Source organism: Schistocerca cancellata, chromosome 12 (assembly GCF_023864275.1).
Source record: "Schistocerca cancellata isolate TAMUIC-IGC-003103 chromosome 12, iqSchCanc2.1, whole genome shotgun sequence".
NCBI classification, from domain to species: domain Eukaryota; kingdom Metazoa; phylum Arthropoda; class Insecta; order Orthoptera; family Acrididae; genus Schistocerca; species Schistocerca cancellata.
The window spans coordinates 134,559,197-134,582,851 of NC_064637.1; the positions used below are offsets into that span (position 1 = coordinate 134,559,197).

The window sequence follows — 23,655 nt, forward strand, 5'->3', positions numbered from 1 at the left end:
CATGGTTCACATCACTGTAACAGACTTAGATACAAGACCTGTCCCATACATTCTCCCACCACCACCTGCTCCAGTCTGGTCTCAAGCATCAACTATTCTATCAGAGGCAGGGCTATGTCTGATCTACAAGCTAAGCTGTAAACACTGTGGCCAAGAAAGAGCTGCTGAGCCCACTGCCCAACACAAAATTCCTCATTTCAGTGACTGCTTCAAAGCCTGTGCCATCTGGATCCCTCCTACCAACACCATCTTTTCCTAATTGTCCAGGTGGGAACTCTCCCAGCAATATATCCTACATTCCTGTAACCCTCCTGGCGTCAGCCTCCATTAGTCACTATCCATCAACTATCCCCTTCATGACATTTTAATTCTGTCTTAAAACATTTTGCTGTGATAAACTAATTAGTCTTTAATCATAGGTCTTGTTTACTTTATTTATTTACTTTCTTTTTGTCTGTGGACATACTGAGTTCTGTGAATGTGCCAAATGTATATATGGATTTTTGCAGATTGTCATTACCATATTGTGTAGTGGCTCATGATCTAAACACTTAATCATCAATGATTAACATTTATGTAAATAATTTGGATGTCAAACTTCCTGGCAGATTAAAACTGTGTGCCGGACCGAGACTCGAACTCGGGACCTTTGCCTTTCGCGGGCAAGTACTCTACCATCTGAGCTACCCAAGCACGACTCATGCCCCACCCTCACAGCTTTACTTCTGCCAGTATCTCGTCTCCTACCTTCCAAACTTTACAGAAGCTCTCCTGCGAACCTTGCAATACTAGCACTCCTGAAAGAAAGGATATTGCGGGACATGGCTTAGCCACAGCCTGGGGGATGTTTCCAGAATGAGATTTTCACTCTGCAGCGGAGTGTGTGCTGGTATGAAACTTCCTGGCAGATTAAAACTGTGTGCCGGGCCGAGACTCGAACTCGGGACCTTTGCCTTTCGCGGGCAAGTGCTCTACCATCTGAACTACCCAAGCACAACTCATGCCCCACCCTCACAGCTTTACTTCTGCCAGTATCTCGTCTCCTACCTTCCAAACTATACAGAAGCTCTCCTGCGAACCTTGTAGAACTAGCACTCGTGAAAGAAAGGATATTGCAGTATCCCGCATTAGCTACCTTTGAGACTGAAGGTGGTGAGCTGATGTTGGTCAAGAATGCTGTGACATACCTGGTCATAAATCAGCTTCTAGTTCCTCGGTGGCAGTGACTACGGTGAAAAATTGACTATAAATATGGGTGGGTAGAGCACTGTCTGTGTTCAGTAATGTGGTCGTCATGCACACATTTGGTTTCACAGGTGTTACTTACACAACTTTCAGACACCTCACTGAATTAGTTATGGTCAGTCTGTGTCTTAATTATGTAATCAAGTCTCATTGACCAGGTGTGCACATACTGCACCTTCTAACTATACAACAATAGTCACTGGGCACTATAACCTATCCAACCTACAACAGTCTCACTCAGATGCCAAAAGATGGACACTGCTTATTGGCTCACTCAAAATATCTACAATAAAAAAATGTGTCTCCAAGCACACAAAACTACGATACCACAATACTGTCATAAAACTAGAATGCCTATATGGATCAGAGACACTAATTTAAAACAGGAAAACAGACATAGAGAACATTCAGAAAAAGGAACAATAGATCATAAGAAAAATTTTAGGCCCAAAACTTGTAGATGAACAGTATCGGCTCAGAGGGAAACAGGAAATCAAACAATAATCTGATATTCACAGTGATATTAGAAAACACAGATTAAGATTCTATGGACTCATCAAAAGAATGAATGCGGACAGACTTACAAAGCAAATAGTTGAATCCTATGAAAACAGGAGTAAATCTAAAACAGACCCAATGAAATGGATTGGCGAAATCAAAACAGATCTGAAACTAGCAGGAATTACACCAGAGGATATCCAAATGAGGGAAATCTTCAGATCCAAAATTCACAAGTGGAAAGTTGACCAAGAGGAGAAACCAAAGAAGAAGACTGGAACAACGTGGTCTCAAGAAAGAAAAGAAGCACACAGCAAAAGAATGAAAGAAGTATGGGCTCTAAGAAAGCAAATGCATGCCACTAAGTGTGTGCGTGTGAAAGAAAAGGGGAATGAGCCCCAGTTTGCTTTGTTACAATGCCTTTAAGGTGGCAAAGATGCCATTATCAACACCTTGCTGAGTTTGCACAAGGTCGTGTAATAGGACTAAGAGAAGCAGGATGTTCCTTCTGTGATCAGCAGTGGTCACGAGAAGATGAGGCTCCAAATGGCCATGCGGCATAGCTGAGAAGGAAGACCGTCACGTTTGGCGTATGGCTCTGGTGCATCGCACTGCACCTGCAGCAGCAATTTGATGAGCAGCAGTTGCCACCACACTGACATCTACATCTACAAGGATACTCTGCAAATCACATTTAAGTGGCTTGCAGAGGGTTCATCTAACCACCTTCACAATAAAACTTCCTGGCAGATTAAAACTGGGTGCCAGACCGAGGCTCAAACTCGGAACCTTTGCCTTTTACGGGCAAGCTTCTGTGAGGTTTGGAAGGTAGGAGAAGACATACTGGCAGACTTGAAGCTCTGGGGAGGGGTCACGAGCCAGGCTCGGGTAACTCAAGTTGGTAGAGAATTTCCCCATGAAAAGCAAAGGTCCCGAGTTTGAGTCTTGGTCCAGCACACAGTTTTAATCTGCCAGGTAGTTTCATATCAGTGCACACTCTGCTACAGACTGAAAATTTCATTCCTGTGGCTAAGCCATATCTCCACAGTATCCTTTCTTTCAAGAGTGCTAGTTCTGCAGGAGAGCTTCTGTGAAGTTTGAAAGACAGGAGACAAGGTACTGGCAGAATTGAAGCTGTGGCTGTGGGTCGTGAGTTGTGCTTGGGTAGCTTCATTGGTTGCAGCTTATGTAACAAACTATTATATTTTTATCATTTCTTTGGGAATGATCACATTTGCATTCATACGAACACTTAAATCGGGCAAGGAGGCATATCTCACTCGCTCAACAGGCATACATGCTGGGAACATAGACGAGAGATTCCTGTCGTATGACACACGTACTGTCACTAATGCCGTGTATGACACACCAGACGTGTTTTCCAGTGGAGGATTTGATTGACTTGCTGCCTTGTCATCAAATGTTTGTGGTTCCCATTTGAAAGCCACTTCCTTTTGGCTGTTGATAGAGTAGTTATGTGGAAGCAACTTTCATTATAGGTCTCCTTTGACTGAGAGAGTGACAAAATCAAATAAGTATGACTACACGCAAACATTTAACAACGAAGTGTACTGTTAGCATAAGTTGTCGTGTGGATGCAGCATAAGAATATCTATTTTCAGCCTGGAAGTAAATTCGTGAAATAATACATCTGTTAGAGACCTTGTACATTTGCCCCAAAAAATGGAAAAGCACGAAAACTCCTACTTACACAAAAATGCAAAATGGAGAGTTGTTAAAGCTTATACATTATTTCCCTATACTTAATATGTACAAAACAACAAAATTGCACAAAACCAGTTCTTTCTTTCGTCAGATAAGTTGTTGTTTTTGTTATTATTATTGGCAGTACTGTAGCTCTATAAACTAAGTGTAACTATTGTGTAGGGGATGCTATTACTTTCACACTCTTAAATTTTTCTGAACCTAAAATCTGTGAACACCGAAAATGTATACTCGCGAACCACCACTATTACCCACGCTTTCACTGCTGTTGTAACCCAGCACGTTCTACAGAAAGTCGACATGTTGCCTTGGCCTGTTTGATCACCAGATCCGTCTCCAATCGAGCAGACACCATTGGACGACAACTCCACTGTCATCCTCAAGCAGCATTAACTGTCCCTGTCTTGAGCAACCAAGTGCAACAGGCATGGAACTCCATCCCACAGACAGACATCCAGCTCCTCTACAACACAATGAATGCTCATTTGTATGCTGGCATTCAACCATCTGGCAGTTACACCAATTATTAATGTACCGGCATTTCACATTTAAGTGGCTTATCTCGTGCTTACACTAACCTGTAATCGTTTCGTTACTGTGCATTATTTTTTGGTGTTGTGATTTTTTTTTCCTGTCAGTGTTTGTCTTAGTTTTTAATTTATTTCCTTCTGATTGTCACTAAGCTGTCAAGTCCATTTTGCTCTGTTTTGTTCTTTATATTGAAACTGAATGCAGTCTCCCGACTGTTTGTACAGCTCCAGGCCTTCCTGAAGATTCGGCTGTTTGAGATGCGAGATGACTCTGTCCGTGGTGTGCAGCTGACACAGCTCCAGAATGTGCCGATGTCTGTCCAGCTGCAGTCATCAGAAACAGTCGAGAAGATGCTGGGCCAGGTTGCTGAAGTGCTAAGCACTGCTAATGATCCGAAGATCAGGCACCTCTGCAATATAAAGCACTCATACAGGTACTAATGTGTCAAGTCATGTTGTGTTCTAGATAGGAGGACAAAATAACTTAAAAATAAGGTTAAAAAGCAGGTGTACTTTTGAAAGGGGGGTCTCTCCTAATTATTACTCGTGTGCGGCCGGTGATAATGTATTAATGTACTATAGCTCGCTCTAAACATTGCATTAAAATTATGCCATTTGTCTTCTAATGTGAGCTGGAAATTGCACTCTTCGAATGTGTGCCAGTATGCAAATAAAATGGACGAAAACATGCTTTGTAATGCTGTTTCCGCAGTAATTAGAAATCAGTGTCGAGTCCTGAAATGACTGTCAGCCGTGCTACGATCGACTCGAAAAAGGGAAGCCACCGACTGTTTTCTACTGCGCATGCTCTGATGTGACGTCATCCCTGCTGGCACTGAGGGTGCTATGTTGCTCACAGCACTGGGTCAGTATCTTTGTTTGAAAGTGTGTGTAAAGTAAAGTGAAAGCGGCATGGTGAATCTGTAGATGACCTGCTAAAGAGACCCTTTTCCAGTAGATCTTTGGAGGAGAAACTGAGATTTAAAGAGTTAGGTAGATCTGCTTCAAATGTAAATCTAACAACAGGAGGGTGTGGGATTGAGGCTAATCGATTAGATCAAACTATGTGACTAGAAGCAAGTAGATGCCCAAGTTCGTAGAGTATTTCACCTGAGTGGGCCAGAGGGGAAGATAAAACACCTTCTAAAGATTTACGATAGAGTATGAGGAGTTTTGAGCAATATTTGATGTATCAGTGCTGTGACGCATTGGTCAAGTGCACCAAGTGGCAATTTGTCAACTAGGGTTCATTTCTCCCTGTCTTTTCTTCCACGTGGCTTTAGTATCTGTGCCAGTGGACTTGACAATGGAGACAGACGAGCTGGCACGTGCAGTGCAACAGGATAGTGGGAAAACCTGCCACAGAGGCTGCGTGCGACATGTAGGAGGAGCATCCCCTCTGGCATAGGTGTTTTTACCTGTGAGCTGCAGTAAGCTGGGCGGGTCAGTGCTTATTCGGAGTTCGTGCACTGTGGACCTCAAGTGGCATTTGTGCTGTGTGCTTAGCCATTAACCATCCACACAAGCTGTGTGGTGAGTTCTTCCCCTGCTCATCTCTGCATGGGTTCTGACACTCTGTTTCCTGTAGATTGACTTGCACGGTGAGCTCACTTCCCTCTCACAGGCTTCTATTCCTCGACTATTTCGAGCCACCTTTGGCCTGTGAAGTATCTGTGCCGACCGTGTAATGGAGCGGTATTGTTATGCCTGTGCGTTAAACTAGCAATGTCAAATTATTAATTCCAAAATTTAAATATATTTACACAGTTCAATTTATATATGTAAAATTAATACATTCAGTTTGCAATTACTACCCTTGTAAGTCAAAGTGAGTATACGAGAACAATTAGTATGAAAGTTCATCAAGAGAGCTGGTCCTGCAGGTATCATGATCACAGTGCATTTTTTGGTTTTCTTGTATCTTATTTGGGAACAGTGATGTGTAGGTGAAGGAGAGAGGGGGGGGGGGGTGAAACATCTACTAAAAAAAAACATAGCAGAAATTGAAGTTAAAATCGACTTGGTTATTAGGTCACGTCATATTTCTACTAAAATGATCGACGTTTCGACCCCTCAGCTGGGATCTTCCTCGGGATCTTATGGTGTCCACTACTGCTAGAACACTCTTAACCCAGAAGATTTTAACTTCAGTGACAACGGCCACGAAAGCCTGCAGAATTACATAGCAGAAATTGTAAACATACACTACTGGCCATTAAAATTGCTACACCACGAAGATGACGTGCTACAGACACGAAATTTAACCGACAGGAAGAAGATGCTGTGATATGCAAATGATTAGCTTTTCAGAGCATTCACACAAGTTTGGCACGGGTGGCGACACCTACAATGTGCTGACATGAGGGAAGTTTCCAACTGATTTCTCATACACAAACAGCAGTTGACTGGCGTTGACTGGTGAAAGTGTGATGCCTCGTGTAAGGATGATAAATGCGTATCGTTACATTTCCGACTTTGATATAGGTCGGTTTGTAGCCTATCGTGGTTGTGATTTGTCGTATGGCGACATTGCTGCTCGCGTTGCTCGAGATCCAATGACTGTCAGCAGAATATGGAATCGGTGGGTTCAGGAGGGTAATACGGAACACTGTGCTGGATCCCAACGGCCTAGTATTACTAGCAGTCGAGATGACAGGCATCTTACCCGCATGGCCGTAATGGGTCATGCACGCACGTCTCGATCCCTGAGTCAACAGATGGGGACGTTTGCAAGAAAACATCCATCTGCACGAACAGTTCAATGACTTTGCAGCCGCATGGGACGTCAGCTCAGAGACCGTGGCTGCGGTTACCCTTGACGCTGCATCACAGACAGGAGCGCCTGCGATTGTGCACTTGACGACGAACCTGGGTGCACGAATGGCAAAACGTCATTTTTTCGGATAAATCCAGGTTCTGTTTACAGCATCATGATGGTCACATCCGTGTTTGGCGACATCACGGTGAATGCACATAGGGAGCATGTATTCGTCATTGCCATACTGGCGTATCACCCGGCGTGATGGTATGGGGTGCCATTGGTTACACGTCTTGGTCACCTCTTGTCCGCATTGATGGCATTTTGAACAGTGGATGTTACATTTCAGATGTGTTACGACCCGTGGCTGTACCCTTCATTTGATCTCTACGAAACCCTACATTTCAGCAGGATAATGCATGACCGCATGTTGCAGGTCCTGTATGGGCCTTTCTGGATACAGAAAATTTTCGACTGCTGCCCTGTCCAGCACATTCTCCAGATCTCTCACCAACTGAAAACTTCTGGTCAATGGTGGCCGAGCAACTGGCTCGTCACAATACGCCAGTCACTACTCTTGATGAACTGTGGTATCGTCTTGAAGCTGCATGGGCAGCTGCACCTATACACGCCATTCAAGCTCTGTTTGACTCAATGCCCAAGCGTATCAAGGCCGTTACTATGGCCAGAGGTAGTTGTTCTGGGTACTGATTTCTCAGAATCTATGCACCCAAATTGTGTGAAAATGTAATCACATGTCAGTTCTAGTATAATATATTTGTCCAATAAACACCGTTTATCATCTGCATTTCTTCTTGGTGTAGCAATTTTAATGGCCAGTAGTGTATAAACAACATACTTGATCTCAGGGAATTAAGTAAAGTCAATATCGCAACAATATTATGTTGTTGCTATAGTGATAACATAGTGATACTCGGTCTGTTAATTTTTGTAATATTGTAGCACATTGGTATAATTTTGTGCAAGCTGCCTCTATTAGTGCTACAAGGTGAGTGACTGCTAATGAAAATTTGTGTGTGTGTGTGTGTGTGTGTGTTCTGGTTATAGTTCAAGATTTTCTTGTGTAGTCCTTTGGCTCTTTCTTAGTCATGTTGTTTTCTCCTATGTCTGTATTCATTCATTTTCTCCATTAATAGCATGTACATTCAACTCATTCATAAAGTTTTCATTTTTGATTACATCTCTTCTTGTGAAGTACTTCTCTCTCCTTAAAAATTGGTGTTTTTGTAGTTTTAATAGATTTGGTTTTCATACCTTTTCAAGTTTTGTACTTCAGTGTTCTCTCTCTTTAGCAAAAGCCAAGTGAATGGTAAGTCACACTCATTGCTAACTTTTGTTTTCTTCAGTCATTATTTGCAAATGGTCTGTTATTGTGTATACTGTTAAAGCCAACTTATTTTGCTGCCTCATTAACGTTCTGCCGAATACTCAGAAACGATACAGCTCGGGCATACAGTGTGTGTGCGTCAACACGGTATATGTAATTGTAGCGTGCTCTACCGGCAGTTGCCGGCCATGTCTGGCTCGCACATCACTCAGTTTGGTGATGAAATGGATGGGCATAGAATTCCTATGTTAGCTCTGTCAAAACGCAAATTTCCTCCCTCGTCCATATGCTCATCACATTCTGTCTGTAGTATACATAATTAAAAATTTCAATATCCGTGAATGTTATAAGGTAGAAACGTACCAGATGGTCTCCGAGTAGCTGACATAATCATTTCCTGTCAATGATTGGTTCAGTTGGACCAGAGGACCCAGTCCATTCCGTGTAAACACAGCCCACACCATTATGGAGCCACCACCAGCTTGCACAGTGCCTTGTTGACAACTTGGATCCACGGCTTTATTGGGTGTGTGTCTCACTCGATTCCTACTGTCAGCTCTTACTGACTGAAATTGGGACTCGTCTGATCGGGCCACTGTTTCCTAGTTGTCTAGGGCCCAACAAATATGGTCAGAAGCCCAGTAGAGGCACTGCGGCCGATGCCGTGCTGTTAGCAAAGGCACTCACACCTGTCGTCTGCTGCTGTAGCCCACTGACACCAAATTTCACCGCAGTGTCCTAATGGATGTGTTCATTGTACGCCTAACATTGATTTCTGCAGTTATTTCACTCAGTGTAGCTTGTCTGATAGCACTGAAAACTTTAAGCAAACACCACTGCTCTCAGTCGTGAAGGCCGTCGGCCACTGTGTTGACCGTGGTGAGAGGAAATGCGTGAAATCTGGTATCCTCGGCACACTCTCGACACTGTGGATCTTGGAATGTTGAATTCCTTGACGATTTTCGAAATGGAATGTCCTGTGCATCTAGCAACAACTACCATTCCACGTTCAAAGTCTGTTAATTCCCTTCGTGTGACTGTAACCGTGCCAGAAACCTTTTACATGAATCACCTGAGTACAAATGCTAAGTTAGCCAATTTACTGCCCTTATACTTTGTGTTCACGGTACTACCACCATTTGTATATGTGCATATCGCTATCCTGTGACTTTTACTACCTCGGCATAATTTTCTTTTTCTCATTCACTTGTTGTTCGTAGATGCTTATCTTGACAAAGTTTCATTGTATCTTATCACTCCCTCCAGTGACATTTCCATACAGTTTCTTTAATTCAGTGTATTCTGTCAAATTATTATTTGTTGATAACTGTTGCTTTCTCTGTAATAGACATTGTGTTGAGATCTGTATTTTTGGTTTCTTCATAACTACAGCATAACATTACTAGTAGCAAAAGTATATTTGTTAAATGATTGGCCCTTTTGTTTGAGCCTGTGTAATCTTCATTTCCCAAGATGGTAAATGAGCTGCTCAATTTAATATGGAATTCCTTACTGTTCTTAAATTTGAGTATCTTTGTGTATATTTCTGACTCAACATGATGATTTTGTAGCTTTCGAGCTTTGTATCTGTGTTTACTCTGCATCTGAGGGCTCTATGATCACTTGCAATTCTAAAGTGGTTTATGACCAATTCATCCTTTGAAATTTCTGTATTTTATTTTTATTCCTTTTTGGACTTGAAAAGACATTATAAGATTAAAATCAGCAGACATAAAACAGGTGTAATGGAGTGTAACCAAATTATGTGATGCTGGGAAAATTAAGTTAGGATATGAGATGTGAAAGTAATAGGCCAGTTTTACTATTTGGGCAGCAATATAACTGAAGATGGCTGAAGTAGACGGGATGTAAAATGCAGACTGATGATTATAGGAAAAGGTATCTGAAAAAGATAAATTTGTTGACACTGTACATAAATTTAAACGTTAGGAATTCTTCTCGAGGTTTGTATGTGGAGCACACTTCTTTTGTAGGAGTGAAACATGGATGAGAAACAGAACAGACAAGAGCAGTTAGAAGCTTTTGAAATGTGATGGCACAGAATAATAGTGAAGATTAGATGGGTAGGTTGAGCAATTAGTGAGGAGGTACTGAATCCACTTGGGAAGAAAGAAATTCGTGGCACAACTTGACTAAAAGAAGTGGTCGGCTGATATGACATATACTGAGGCATCAAGGAATTGTCGCATTGGTAGTGGCCTAAGTTTGGGGCTAAAAGTTATAGAGGGAGACCAAAGCTTGACTTCAAGAATCATGTTAACGTGAGTGTAGGTTGCAGAAGCTATGCGGAGATGAAAGGGCTAGCACGAGATAAGCTAGTGTGCATCGAGACAGTCTTTGGAATGAAGATCCCGACAATAGCAATAATAGTGATGGCTATGAAGTACATTTGTGATCTCCTGCTTGAAGACTGTTTCTTTCTAGCTTTGTATCTACACTGCCGGGGAAGAAAATGCATTGCCCTCGAGCACAAGGTCATTTTATTGAAATGTGATGCGACAGGTAGTTTATCACTGTAGCAGTCTACAATAATAAATTCAGACCAGATGTGTATTCATCCGTGCAAACAGTGGCATCCTGCAATAGACTGTCCCAAGCATCTTGCACCTTTTGTTGCAATTTGGCAGTGATTCGTGCGGGCTCTGGAGAATGAATAAGTTCTGGCCTCATCGTGTCCCACGTGTGTTCAACTGGCGAGAGATCTGGTGATTTTACTGGCCAGAGCAGTTGTAAATGACAAAGAGCCAAAGAGCACGATGTGTCGCAGCAGTTGTGTGTGGTTGTGCAGGGTCCTGCTGAAAAAGCACAAGGAAAAATGGTTGTAGCATGGGAATAACAACATGTTCAGTGTAGCGGGCACTGGTTACTTTACCATGTAGACACACCAGACGTTACCACAAACTGTAACTGATGGGACCCCACATCACCACTCTGGGTCTGGAGCAAATGCACTCCAGATTAGGCTATTCTCCAGGTGTATGCTGTGCACATGTAGGTCCGTCAGTATCATACAGACAGGACCTACTCTAATCACTGAATACAACAGAGCACCAATCCGTGCTGCAGTCAGCTCTTTCATGACACCGGAGTAGCTGTGCTTGACGGTGTCGTGGTGTCAGCGGTAGCCTGGTCAGAGGCTCGTGTGGCCTTAGTTCTGCTGTAGGCAGGCAGGTCCTGATGGTTCTCAGTGACACAGCTGGCGTGACATGTGCCCGGACTTCGTCCCTGGACGATATTTGTTCAGCCACAGCTGCTCACACAGTGTGTCGGTTTTGACATGTGTGTGTTCTATATAGACATCTAGAACCTGCCCTACAGGTGTGGACACGTTTCACAGGCTACTGTTGAAAGCAGCGACACACTACCGACACTGTGCTCAACGTGAGTAGCAGTCCATTGATACGTCCATCTAGCTTCCTGTAGGCCTGCAAAGTGACCCCATTCAAATGGCTGGAGTTGTTCAACAGCAGTATGTACTCATTGCAAAGGTTTGGTTTTACCCAGAACAAAAGTTGCAAGCACTGTTCACTTCTGAACTCGGCACAGTTACTGCCTGCCATCTTATCACCAGTGACTGTGTCCGCTCCTGGTAGCGGAGTGGTCAACATGACAGACCGTCAGTCCTAAGGGCCCTGGATTCGATTCCCGGCTGGGTTGGAGATTTTCTCCTCTCAGGGACTGGGTGTTGTGTTGCCCTAATCATCATCATTTCATCCCCATCGACACACAAGTTGCCGAAGTGGTGTCAAATTGAAAGACTTGCACCCGGCAAATGGTCTACCTAGTCACTCGACATTTACATTTTTTTTATGAGTGACTGTGGCAGTGAATTAGTAATGCCATAATCCCTTAGCATGCACGTTTTATAAATGTAGAAAAATGTAAATTAATGGAGATGAATAGGGAAAACAACTCTGAAATCTTCGAATACAGCATTAGTAGTGTGTGTCTCGACACAGTCACACCGATTAAATATCTAGGTGTAACATTGCAAAGCGATATGAAATAGAATGAGCATGTAAGGATTGTAATATGGAAAGTGAATGGTTGGCTTCAGTTTATTGGGATAATTTTAGGAAAGTGTGGTCCATTTGTAAAAGAGACAACATCTAGGACATTAGTGCAACCCATTCTCGATTACTGTGTGAATGATTGGGGTCCACACCAGGTTGGATTAGAAGACATAGAAACAGTTCAGAAGTGGGCTGCTATGTTTGTAACCAGTAGGTTTGAACAACACGCAAGTACAAGGCACATTCAATAACTAATGCAACACATTTTTCTCGACCACGTCCAGTTGAAAAAATGCAAAATTTGTTTCGGAATAACATGGAATATTCCCTCTTCAGCCCATATAATTTTGTGAGGTTCCAGTAGGTGGCAGCGCTATATGTAGCCTTTAAAGTGGCAGTCCAATCTGAGAGCTTTCATCGAGTTTCTTTGGCGGAAAACGAGAGCATTGCAGATATCCATAGGAGCTTGCAGGATGTCTGTGGAGACGTGGCAGTGAACAAAAGCACAGTGAGTCATCATTGGACAAGGCACTATAATCATCGCAATAATGTCACACAAACCACCACGTCATGTATCCTAAAGCCTGGATCTCGCACCTTCTAACGTCTATCTGTTTCACCCAATGAAGCATACACTCCTCATGAAGCTGTATGTGGATGATGGGAAGGTTATTGATGCATTAAGATGTTAGCTCTGACGTCAACTAGCAGAATGGTACTGTGTGGGCGTATAGGCACTCCTGTAAGGTGCGTAAAGTCATTTCATTGAACAGAGAATAATATGGTGTATTGGAATTGTGAATGAAACCAACCTGCTTTGTAAAAATCAAACAATGGAAAATCCAGGGTGGAATGTAGCAATATCAGAGAAGGAAAGTTGCTACTCACCATATAGCGGAGATGCTGAGTCGCGATAGACACAATAAAAAGATTCACACAATTAAAGCTTTCGGCCTTTGTCAGCAGTAGACACATGCGTGCACGCGCGCACACACACACACACACACACACACACACACACACACACACACACACACACACACACACACACACAAAATCTTTTTATTGTGCCTATCGCGACTCAGCATCTCCGCCATATGGTGAGTAGAAACTTTCCCTCTCCAGTATTGTTACATTCCAACCCGCTTTGTATTAATTATTGAACAGCCATCATATTACGGAGATGCTTCAGGAAGTCAAATGGAAATCCCACGAGGTAATCGAGGAACACTATTTAGAAAATATAGAGACTCAGCATTTGAAGCTGTCTGCGGAACAATTCTACTGCTGCCAATGTACAGTTTACATAAGGACTGCGAAGATAAGAGAAATTATGGCTTGTGTGGAGGCATATAGGTAGCCATGTACCTAGGCATATAGGTAGTAGTTTTTCCCTCACTTTATTTGCAAGTGGTATAGGAGCGGGGCTAGTAGCGGTACAATGTGCGCTCTGCTATGCACTGTATGGTAGTTTGTAGAGCATGTGAATTGTGAATTGTGTTTTATTCATCTCATGACGTACATTTGCAATCGATTTGGTTTGCGTACAGGAGACATGTCAAAAATTTATAAAACAATTACAATGATTTTTACATTAATAAGTAATAGCACTATACTAAATAACATCACTATAAGGATAACACATTGTACCCAGCTCAAATTTCCAGTTTGTCCTGCATGAATTCATCCTCTGAGTAATAACACTTCAGTGTCAGTACCTCATATAGCTTTCTTTTAAGTGAACCTAAATTCACCTGCATCAACTTGTTCCCTTTTAATTTATTACAAATTTTAATTCCCATGTATTGAGGTCCCTGGGCATACAGTCTGAGGCGGTGGGTGGAGAGCATAAAATTTTCTTTGTTTCTGGTATCATGAGAATGGACAAAATGGTTTCCCTCACATATAATTCATGTCTGGTGTACAAAAATATAATCCTCTCATATATGTATAAGGATGGCAGAGTTAATATTATGTAGATGTAGATGCAGATGTAGATACCCTGGCACCACTGAACACACCCTTGAGAGTTTTGGATTCCTTTCCTGGCAGTGAACATTTGCCCTTTATCTTAAGAGTGTATGGTGTCTCGGGATTCTAAAGCAGTTGACCATCCTGTCCTGAACTTTCTCTTACGTACTCTCTGCTGTTGCTTAAGGATTTTCATTTAGCCAATTGTGCATCTGCACATGCACAGGTATGTGGACCGACTAGTAGAGCAGCTGCAGCACAAGCTGAGGCTGGCAGAGAAGATGGTGGCGCAGCAGGCGGCGGCCAGGCAGAAGAAGGCGGAGGCTGCCGAGGAGGCCCGGGCGCTGCAGCCCAAGCTGAAGCTTATCGTCGAGAAGACGAAGGAACTGCAGAAGGAGGTGGGCTGCTCAACGAGCAATGCAAACTGCTTTTAGCGATTACGAAATTACATAGAACTTAGTCGATGAAATTACAAAACCTTCAAGTTTCCTCCAAGATTTGAAGTTGCATTCAGGGGAGCAACATGTAATTTTCCAGTGGTATAGGCATCATGTGATATATCAAAGAGATAGAAAGTTATATGCAAAAAAACATTGGTCCCTTTCATTTTAGCATACACGGGCTGGACAAAAATACAGAAACATCAGAAACACGACACATTACCGTGACTAATACAGTGTTGGAAATCCATTGGCATTCAAAACAGCTTACAGTCATCTGATAATGGATAGATACAGGTCCTGTATGATTTTTGAGGAAATCTTACACCATTCTTCCTGCAAAATAATGGCAAGATCAGGTAACAATGATGGGGATGGATAGTGATTGTGCACCCTTCTCTCCAAAGTAAACTACAAAGGCTCAGTAATATTCTGTGGTGGCCAGGGGAGATGTAGTGATTCATCCTTTTGCTCACAAAACCAGTCCCGGATGATGCGAGCTGTACGAAAAGGGGCCCTGCTTTCTTGGACCACAGCATCACCTTTGAGGAACAAACAATTTACCACAAGACAGACCTGATCAGCCAAAATGATCACATAGTCTGTGGCAGTAATGTGACCTTGCAGGATAACTGTGGGGTCGGTGGAATACCATGATATGGCTGCCCAAATCATCTCCAAATCCCTGCCACATTTCAGTCTCTAAACGTAAATTCGACCAGAAATTGGAAACAGTGTGAAATAAGACTCATCTGATGAAATGACATTCATCTATTGCTTCATAGTCCAGGTTTTATGCCTTTGGTACCACTTTCCTGTTGCAGGCATTTGGATCACTGACGAGTGCTTTTGAAATTCTGGCTTGCCCTGCGATTCCATCCTCATGGATGTCCCTCGGTGTTGTTTTGGTGCTGACGGGGCTCATGAGTGTGAAATTAAGTTCTGCAGTGATTTTTGCAGGAGTCATGCTCCAATTTTGTGTCACAATCGTCTCAGTTGACTGTCTGTGACATTCACTCAACACACATTTTCGTCCTTGCTGTGACTTACCAGACAGTGTTTTTCTGCTTTTCCTATTCCCAGTATAAATCTTTGATACGGTTCCTCTCGAAACACCGAGCACTTCAGCTACCTTACTGAAGTACCCACCTTAAGAACACCAACAATGTGCCCATGTTTGAAACGCCCACAATTATACAGAACACTGTTCTGACTGACTGGCACTTACAGCATATTGAGGACATTTTCGGACGTGTTGTCTGTGGCCAAGTACAACAGCACAACCAGCAGGTTTGGCTATTATCTGCACTCATCTTCAGGCATACATTTCTCATGCTGTTTACATATTTTTGTGCAACCCCTGTAGCCTCATTCATTCTACAGTTATGTCGGATTTTGTACAGCAGGAGGCAAATATTGGTGCTAATACATTAAGGCAACAGGAAGTGCTCTACCCTTTGTTTAGCATGTTTAATGTGGTTGTTATCTGTGTGGCTCATTCATTTACAAAGAACTTACAGTATGAGCCCACTTATCAGTGTGAGGTTGCACCCCCTCTGACCTGGGTGCAGGCACCGATTCGCTCGGGAAGGGTGTCGTAATGCTGTTGCATCCTTTTGTAAGGCAAGCTGGCTCACAACTGTTGGAAGCACAAGTGTCAGCAAACAGCTCACTGAGATGTGCAAGGTTTCTTATCTTTGGGTCCACGAGGCTTAACTTGAAAGATAATGATAATGGTAAAGACAACGGTGGTGGTGCTAGTGGTGGTAACAATGATATGATGGGTTCCATCAGACCTATGTAAGCAAGACATAACTTGCACTTAGGTTGATGAATTTACACATTTCAATAACTTTTTGTAATACTATTGTCTTACTCCTGGTGGTATCAGGCACTGTGTACTAGCTATAGTGACACACCTGTACATGTCTGCAGATTTCTTGTATTTGTGATATAAAGAAAGTAACAGTTTCACAAAAGATTCATTATTACTTATATTTCTGCAAAGTATGATATATTTAACAATCCTGGATTTTGTGCACAACTCTTGCAGAATATACACTACTGGCCATTAAGATTGCTACACCAAGAAGAAATGCAGATGATAAATGGGTATTCATTGGACAAATATATTATACTAGAACTGACATGTGATTACATTTTCACGCAATTTGGGTGCCTAGATCCTGAGAAATCAGTACCCAGAGCAACCACCTCTTGCTGTAATAACGGCCTTGATACGCCTGGGCATTGAGTCAAACAGAGCTTGGATGGCGTTTACAGGTACAGCTGCCCATGCAGTTTCAACACGATACCACAGTTCATCAAGAGTAGTGACTGGCGTATTGTGACGAGCCAGTTGCTCGGCCACCATTGACCAGACGTTTTCAATTGGTGAGAGATCTGGAGAATGTGCTGGCCAGGGCAGCAGCCGAACATTTTTTGTATCCAGAAAGGCCCGTACAGGACCTGCAACATGCAGTCGTGCATTATCCTGCTGAAATGTAGGGTTTCGCAGGGACCGAGTGGAGGGTAGAGCCACGGTCGTAACACATCTGGAATGTAATGTCCTCTGTTCAAAGTGCCGTCAATGCAAACAAGAGGTGACTGAGACATGTAACCAATGGCACCCCATACCATCATGCTGGGTGATACGCCAGTATGACAATGACGAACACACGCTTCCAGTGTGCGTTCACCATGATGTCACCAAACACAGATGCGACCATCATGATGCTGTAAACAGAACCTGATTTCATCTGAAAAAAAAAATGACGTTTTGCCATTTGTGCACCCAGATTTGTTGAGTACACCATCGCAGGCACTCCTGTCTGTGATGCAGCGTCAAGGGTAACCGAACCGCAGCCACGGTGTCAGAGCTGCTAGTCCATACTGGTGCAAACATCGTCGAACTGTTCGTGCGGATGGTTGTTGTCTTGCAAATGTCCCCATCTGTTGACTCATGGATCAAGACGTGGCTGCACGATCCTTTACAGCCATGCCGATAAGATGCCTGTCATCTCAACTGCTAGTGATACAAGGCCATTGGGATCCAGCACGGGGTTCCGTATTACCCTCCTGAACCCACCGATTCCATATTTTGCTAACAGTCATTGGATCTCGACCAACGCGAGCAGCAATGTTGCGATACGATAAACCGCAATCGCGCTAGGCTACAATCGACCTTTGTCAAAGTCGGAAACGTGATGCTACGCATTTCTCCTCCTTACATGTGGCATCACAACAATGTTTCACCAGGCAACACCGGTCAACTGCTGTTTGTATATGAGAAATCGGTTGGAAACTTTCCTCATGTCAGCACGTTGTATGTGTCTGCACCGGCGCCAACCTTGTGTGAATGCTCTGAAAATCTAATCATTTGCATATCACAGCATCTTCTTCCTGTCGGTTAAATTTCACATCTGTAGCACGTCATCTTCGTGGTGTAGCAATTTTAATGGCCAGTATTGTACATTTTTTCCCCAATCCAGCTCTGAATCTCCCAGTTATATATCTACATACCATATTAACCTGGTTATAAGACAATGTTTTTTCCCAACCTTGTCATTTGAGAAATGCTGGGTCATCTTACATTCGCAGATTAAACTGTTGCTGCTGAGGTAGTGTAATGGCTTAAATTGCTAACACCCTGATGCTGTGAAGAATCAAACTTCCACGTATAAAACAGTTTCAGATGTCTGACCACTGTAATATGAGTTTGTGTGTTAAATACTGGATGTTAAGCATTTAAGTGAGCAAGTGTAGAAAATGTTGAAATTATGCCTAAAGTTATTTGGAAGTTGCTATGTGCTGTTGTTATGAAACACTGGATGAATTCATGTGCATTATTTGCACTCTATTTTAAGCAGAGAAAAGTTATTCATACACCTCAAGGTTTGCGGCACTGTAACTCATGAACTATGAATCGCGCAACAATATAATTGTACAGGTACATTCAGTAGCATATGTCGATGCTGTCTGCAAACCGTGTTGTGGATAGAGGAAGTACTAAAAATGTAATCAATTAAAATGTCGTGCATGATGTTGAAGTTAACTTCATGAACAGTGAAAGTCTAGTAAGTGATAAACTTTTTTTTCACCCTTTGTGTGTGTGTGTGTGTGTGTGTGTGTGTGTGTGTGTGTGTGTTGGTAGGTGGTTGGGGGGGGGGGGGTGTTGTAGGCAAGAAAAAGTGTCATAAGGTTTGAAATTACATATAAAGTTTGCTGGGACCCACTAAGCGGTCTTTTTCAAATACTGGATGAATAGAGTGTTAGCGGGCTGACAGCTTGTTGCCTCAAGACAGAAACACGGTTCTAACTGTAATACTAGTCATACTGTGTTAAACTTTGAACATAATATAAAGTTTTTTAATGAGCAGATTATGACAGCATTTAAAATTTTTAAATTCAGTCGAGTTTTACATGGAATATTGAATTGAATTTTTTTTTCCCCCTGGAAGTTGTTAGATAGGCAACCTACAAAATTGTTCTGGGTCCCATTTTGTTTCTTAGTAAGGTAGATAGTTGTCATCTTACATGTGTAGATGAAACTGTGCCAGCTGAGGTTGCATGCAGATTTATTTTGAAGAATTTGGAAGTTTCGGAAGCAGCAAATTTTGTCGTGCTGCCAACCATATAACATGGGAATGTATACTATATTCCTTGGCTTTTTATGGACATTTACCACATTTAAACTGCAGTTTGCTTGAATCCATTTGTTGCTGAAATTAAAATGACATTAAAATTTGAAAAGTAGTCAACAATAACTTATATTTCTGCAGGAGAAGGTAAAAGTCTCGATAGTGGCTTGTGGAGTACTTATGTGTTTTGTGCAGCAATGTTTTCAACACTCACTGTGAGATGTGGTGGAAATGAAAGAGGTGTGTCAGCTGCTGGTTCTATGCAACCAATGGGAGAGAGCAGTGGGTAGACAACATGTTTGGAAACAGGCGACAAAGGCATAATGTGTTATTCAAGTGTCAACATAGGTGCGAAATTCATTATGTTCTCTCAAAAACCAGCTGTCTTCTCAGGTTCCATCATAATGACAACCTCAGAAATTGCATCCTATTCAAAAGGGCCAAATATTTGTGCTACCCAAGATTGTAAATTTCATTGCTGCTGGTGTATAGAAATACATTGCCTCTTTTTATGGGTAGGTGAAACTGTCATTCGAGATAATGATGATACTGGTGGTGGTGACGATGATTATTATTAACCATGTGCACCATGGGGTTAAAAATAGTGATACCACAGATGACTGGCTTCTATGGTAATCAAAAGAGGATGTGAAGATAAAAGTTAACATAAACCATTTCTCTTTGTTTATTTCATTTCTCTTTTTATTATCAAAATGTATAAGATCAGTAAATGTCATAAGTTTAGAACAAGTTTAATGTTAATTTTTTAGGCAGATGCTTTACATCAATAAAAGTTTGTAATTTTGATTAGTCAGAATATGTTAAAAATAAAATTTTCTCAAGAAGCCTCTTTAAAAAAAGGTGGATTGTTGTATATTCATGGCCCTCTTATAGTTTGATAAATATAGCACATACTTTGCAAACCACTGCCAAGATGCATTGCACACTTAGCATGAAACCACATGCTCGGATTTCTTCTCACTCCTTTTGCATATGGAACACAAGAAGATTAATTCCTCTCTCTCTCTCTCTCTCTCTCTCTCTCTCTCTGTGTGTGTGTGTGTGTGTGTGTGTGTGTGTGTGTGTGTGTGTGTGTGTGTGTGTGTGTGTGCCATAATTAATCTAATTTTGTTTTAATAACTCCTATAGGAATAACACATAGGGGATGGAGGGATATTTCTAGGCTCTGTACTTAATACTTATTCTTAAAATTTTATTCTTAGGCTGTCTGAGGATAATTTGCAGCTATCATCGGGAGCCGATCCAGTTTTTTCAAAATGTACCGACAAACCTGTGACCATATGTGCTGTCTTTCTGTGTATACAATCTTTTGTATTAGCAGAAGAGCCAACACCGTGTTACAAGTGGAGGCCGAAATGCACGCGTTTTAGCTCAAGCAGGCTAGCGTGAGGAGGGAAGGACTATACTGACGTGAGGTTTGGAACATGACAAGGAATGAGAATTCACAAAGTGGACGTAATTAGTTTGATACTTAACTTTAATCCATTAATGATGAACGTCGCTCTTGACGGTACATGAGTCACAATATTATCTGTTCAGAAGACATAGTAATTGAATATGGCGCCTTGCTAGGTCATAGCAAATGACTTAGCTGAAGGCTATGCTAAACTGTCGTCTCTGCAAATGAGAACGTATGTAGACGGTGAACCATTGCTAGCAAAGTCGGCTGTCCAACTGGGGCGAGTGCTAGGGAGTCTCTCTAGACTAGACCTGCCGTGTGGCGGCGCTCGGTCTGCAATCACTGATAGTGGCGACACGCGGGTCCGGACCGCGGCCAAGTTAAAGGCTACCACCTAGCAAGTGTGGTGTCTGGCAGTGACACCACACAATCAATGATTCCTGTTACTCCTATTTGGTATGGATCCAAAACACTTGAGCGGTATTGTAAGGTGGGACACACAAGCAATTTGTAAGCAGTCTGTGTCATAGACTGATTGCATTTCCGCGGTATTCTGCTAATGAGCCAAAGTCTGCCACCTGCCTTACCTAAAACTGAGCATATGTGATTGTTTCATTTCATATCCCTACAAAGTGTCACATGCAGGCAATTTTATGAGTTGACCAATTGTATTAGTGAACACTGATGTTGTAGTTACAGAATACTATTTTTTTCTGTGAATTGCACAATTTTATATTTCTGGATATTCAAAGCAAGTTGCCAATCTTTGCACTACTTTGAAATCTTATTAATACCTGATTTAATATTTCTGCAGCTATTTTCAGACATTACTTTATTATGGAAAAGCAAACTGGCAATTGCTAAATATGTGTGGAACTGGATGTATATCATTATCTTCCTCTCTCTCCTCTCTCTGCCCATCTCCTCCTTCCCCCTCTATTTGCACATCTGTTCCTCCTCCTCCCCCCTCCCCTCCAACTCCCTCCTCCCCCTCCCCACCCTCTCTTTATCCTGCAACTCCAGCTCCTTATCTCTCTCCATCTCTGCCGTCCCCCTCTCTATGGTATATAAAGTACGAAAATATAGGGCAGTCACAAACAGTCTGATAAGCTTTTAAGGCTGCTGCAGGGAAGTTTCTGCTGAGAAATATGAAAAAAATTCAATGTGTTGTACTGTTCCTTAGTTCTTAACATTGGAGTTAACCAATCGCATCATTGCTTCTACTTGTGTGTGCTTAAATGCGGTAATGCACAGACATCTGCAGGTCCACGTGTTACCATTTGTTCAAATGCTCATTACCAGTTAAATGTGCCTTTTTCAGAAGTGACAAATTTAGGATAGGTGAGCAAAAGCTGTATCTATTTGGTTTGAGGAGACCAAACAAAGAATAAGATTGGTCACACTGCCTCTGGCCAGCTGCTGGATTTTTTGTGCTTGACTATTTAATTGCCTAACTTCAGCACTAAATAACTCGGAAATGGCATAACATATCCAATTTTTTTCTTAACAATTATTTCTCAGCACAATCTCCCCACATTACCCTTACAACCTTGTCACACTGTTTCTGACCACTCAGTATTTGGGAGAAGCAATGTGTCTAATGGTTAAAATGCCTTGCTATTGTAGTTAAAATTGACTGTGATAAATAAACAAACTGCACATTTTTACAATACAGCATGGAACAGATGGTTTTAACAGAAAACATATACACTGGTGTTTAAAGAGATGCAGGATGTCTTAAAAGAAATTTTATATTTGAAAAGCTCTCTGCACATGCCCAATGAATCGGAGGAGAGTGGGAAGTATGATCATAACCTGCTTGGCCTTTAGGAATTCAGTTGGTATAGAGTGCTTCTTGGGAGCAGACCATGCATTATGTGTGTGAGAATTTTATAAAAATGGTGATTCGACAACTGTAATACGGAGGAAATTTTGCAGTGATCATGGACTGCATAATATAAATGATGCTCCGGGTGAAATGTGCCCCTTAGCAGGAAATGGATCAAAATGTTTGAAGAGACCAGTTCAGTACTGGCCAAACAGAAATGCAGTCGATGAAGGTCATCAAGAATGGGCAAATCCATGGTGAGTGTAAATCAGTCTGCTCGTAATGATCCTAACCTCTCCATTTATGAGCGTGCAAGTTCTTTAAATTTACATAGATCATCACTGCACCAAATTCTGCAAAAGGACCTTAAACTGTCCCCTTAAAAACCCAACTGGTGCAAGAAATAAAGCCCCAGGATGCCAGACACAGGCTGCAGTTCATTAATGATGTGACTGAGTGATTGCCATTCATTTAATTGCATCTTGTTTTCTGACGAGGCTCATTTTGACCTGAACGGTCATGTCAGTAAGAAAAATTACCACTACTGGAGTGCAATGAACCCTGAACAGCAGCATGAGGAACCCCTTAATTACCAAAAGTTACTGTATGGGCTGCAATGTTCACTTCAGAAATAATTGGCCCACACTTTTTAGAGGATGAAAGTGGTCGTGTAGTTACAGTGAATTTGGAATGCTATGTGACAATGTTAAATGACTTTTTGGTGGCTGAGTTACAAAACTTTTCTAGTTATAATCAAAGAACATGGTTTCAGCAATACGGAGCCACAGCACAAACATCCAATGCATCTATACTGCGAGTTTGTGATATTTTCCCTGGCAAAGTGGTCTCCATGAGGGGTGACATAAATTAGCCCCCATGCTGCACAGATTTCAGCCCCATGGATATTTTGTTATGGGTGTATGTCAAATCTAAAGTATATATCAGTAATCCAATATCTGTAGAACAATTGAAAGGAGATACATGTAGTGAAGTGGCAGTCATCCCGGTGTAAACATGCCGAGCTGTTATGCAAAACTGTGTTTAATGTTTAAATGAGTGGCATAGGCATACTGGATTGCATTTTAATGAAATAATTTTTAAGAAATAAATTCCAAAACTGTTTGTTTCAGTAATAAATAAAGATTTTTGTCGACAGACTTCAACCTCTATTTTATTTTGAAACATCAACTTTCTTATGCGAGACCCTGTATATAGCCT

General features: G+C 42.0%; 1 protein-coding gene across 1 annotated transcript in view; it reads left to right on the top strand.

Moving 5' to 3' along the window:
- Positions 1 to 23,655, top strand: part of LOC126109723 (CDK5 regulatory subunit-associated protein 3) — a 73,140-nt gene that overhangs the window by 48,030 nt on the left and 1,455 nt on the right. Inside the window, exons 8-9 of the mRNA XM_049914777.1 lie at positions 4,224 to 4,432; positions 14,336 to 14,507. Of these exons, the coding sequence (XP_049770734.1) occupies positions 4,224 to 4,432; positions 14,336 to 14,507 (381 nt within the window). The remainder of the gene's footprint in view (positions 1 to 4,223; positions 4,433 to 14,335; positions 14,508 to 23,655) is intronic.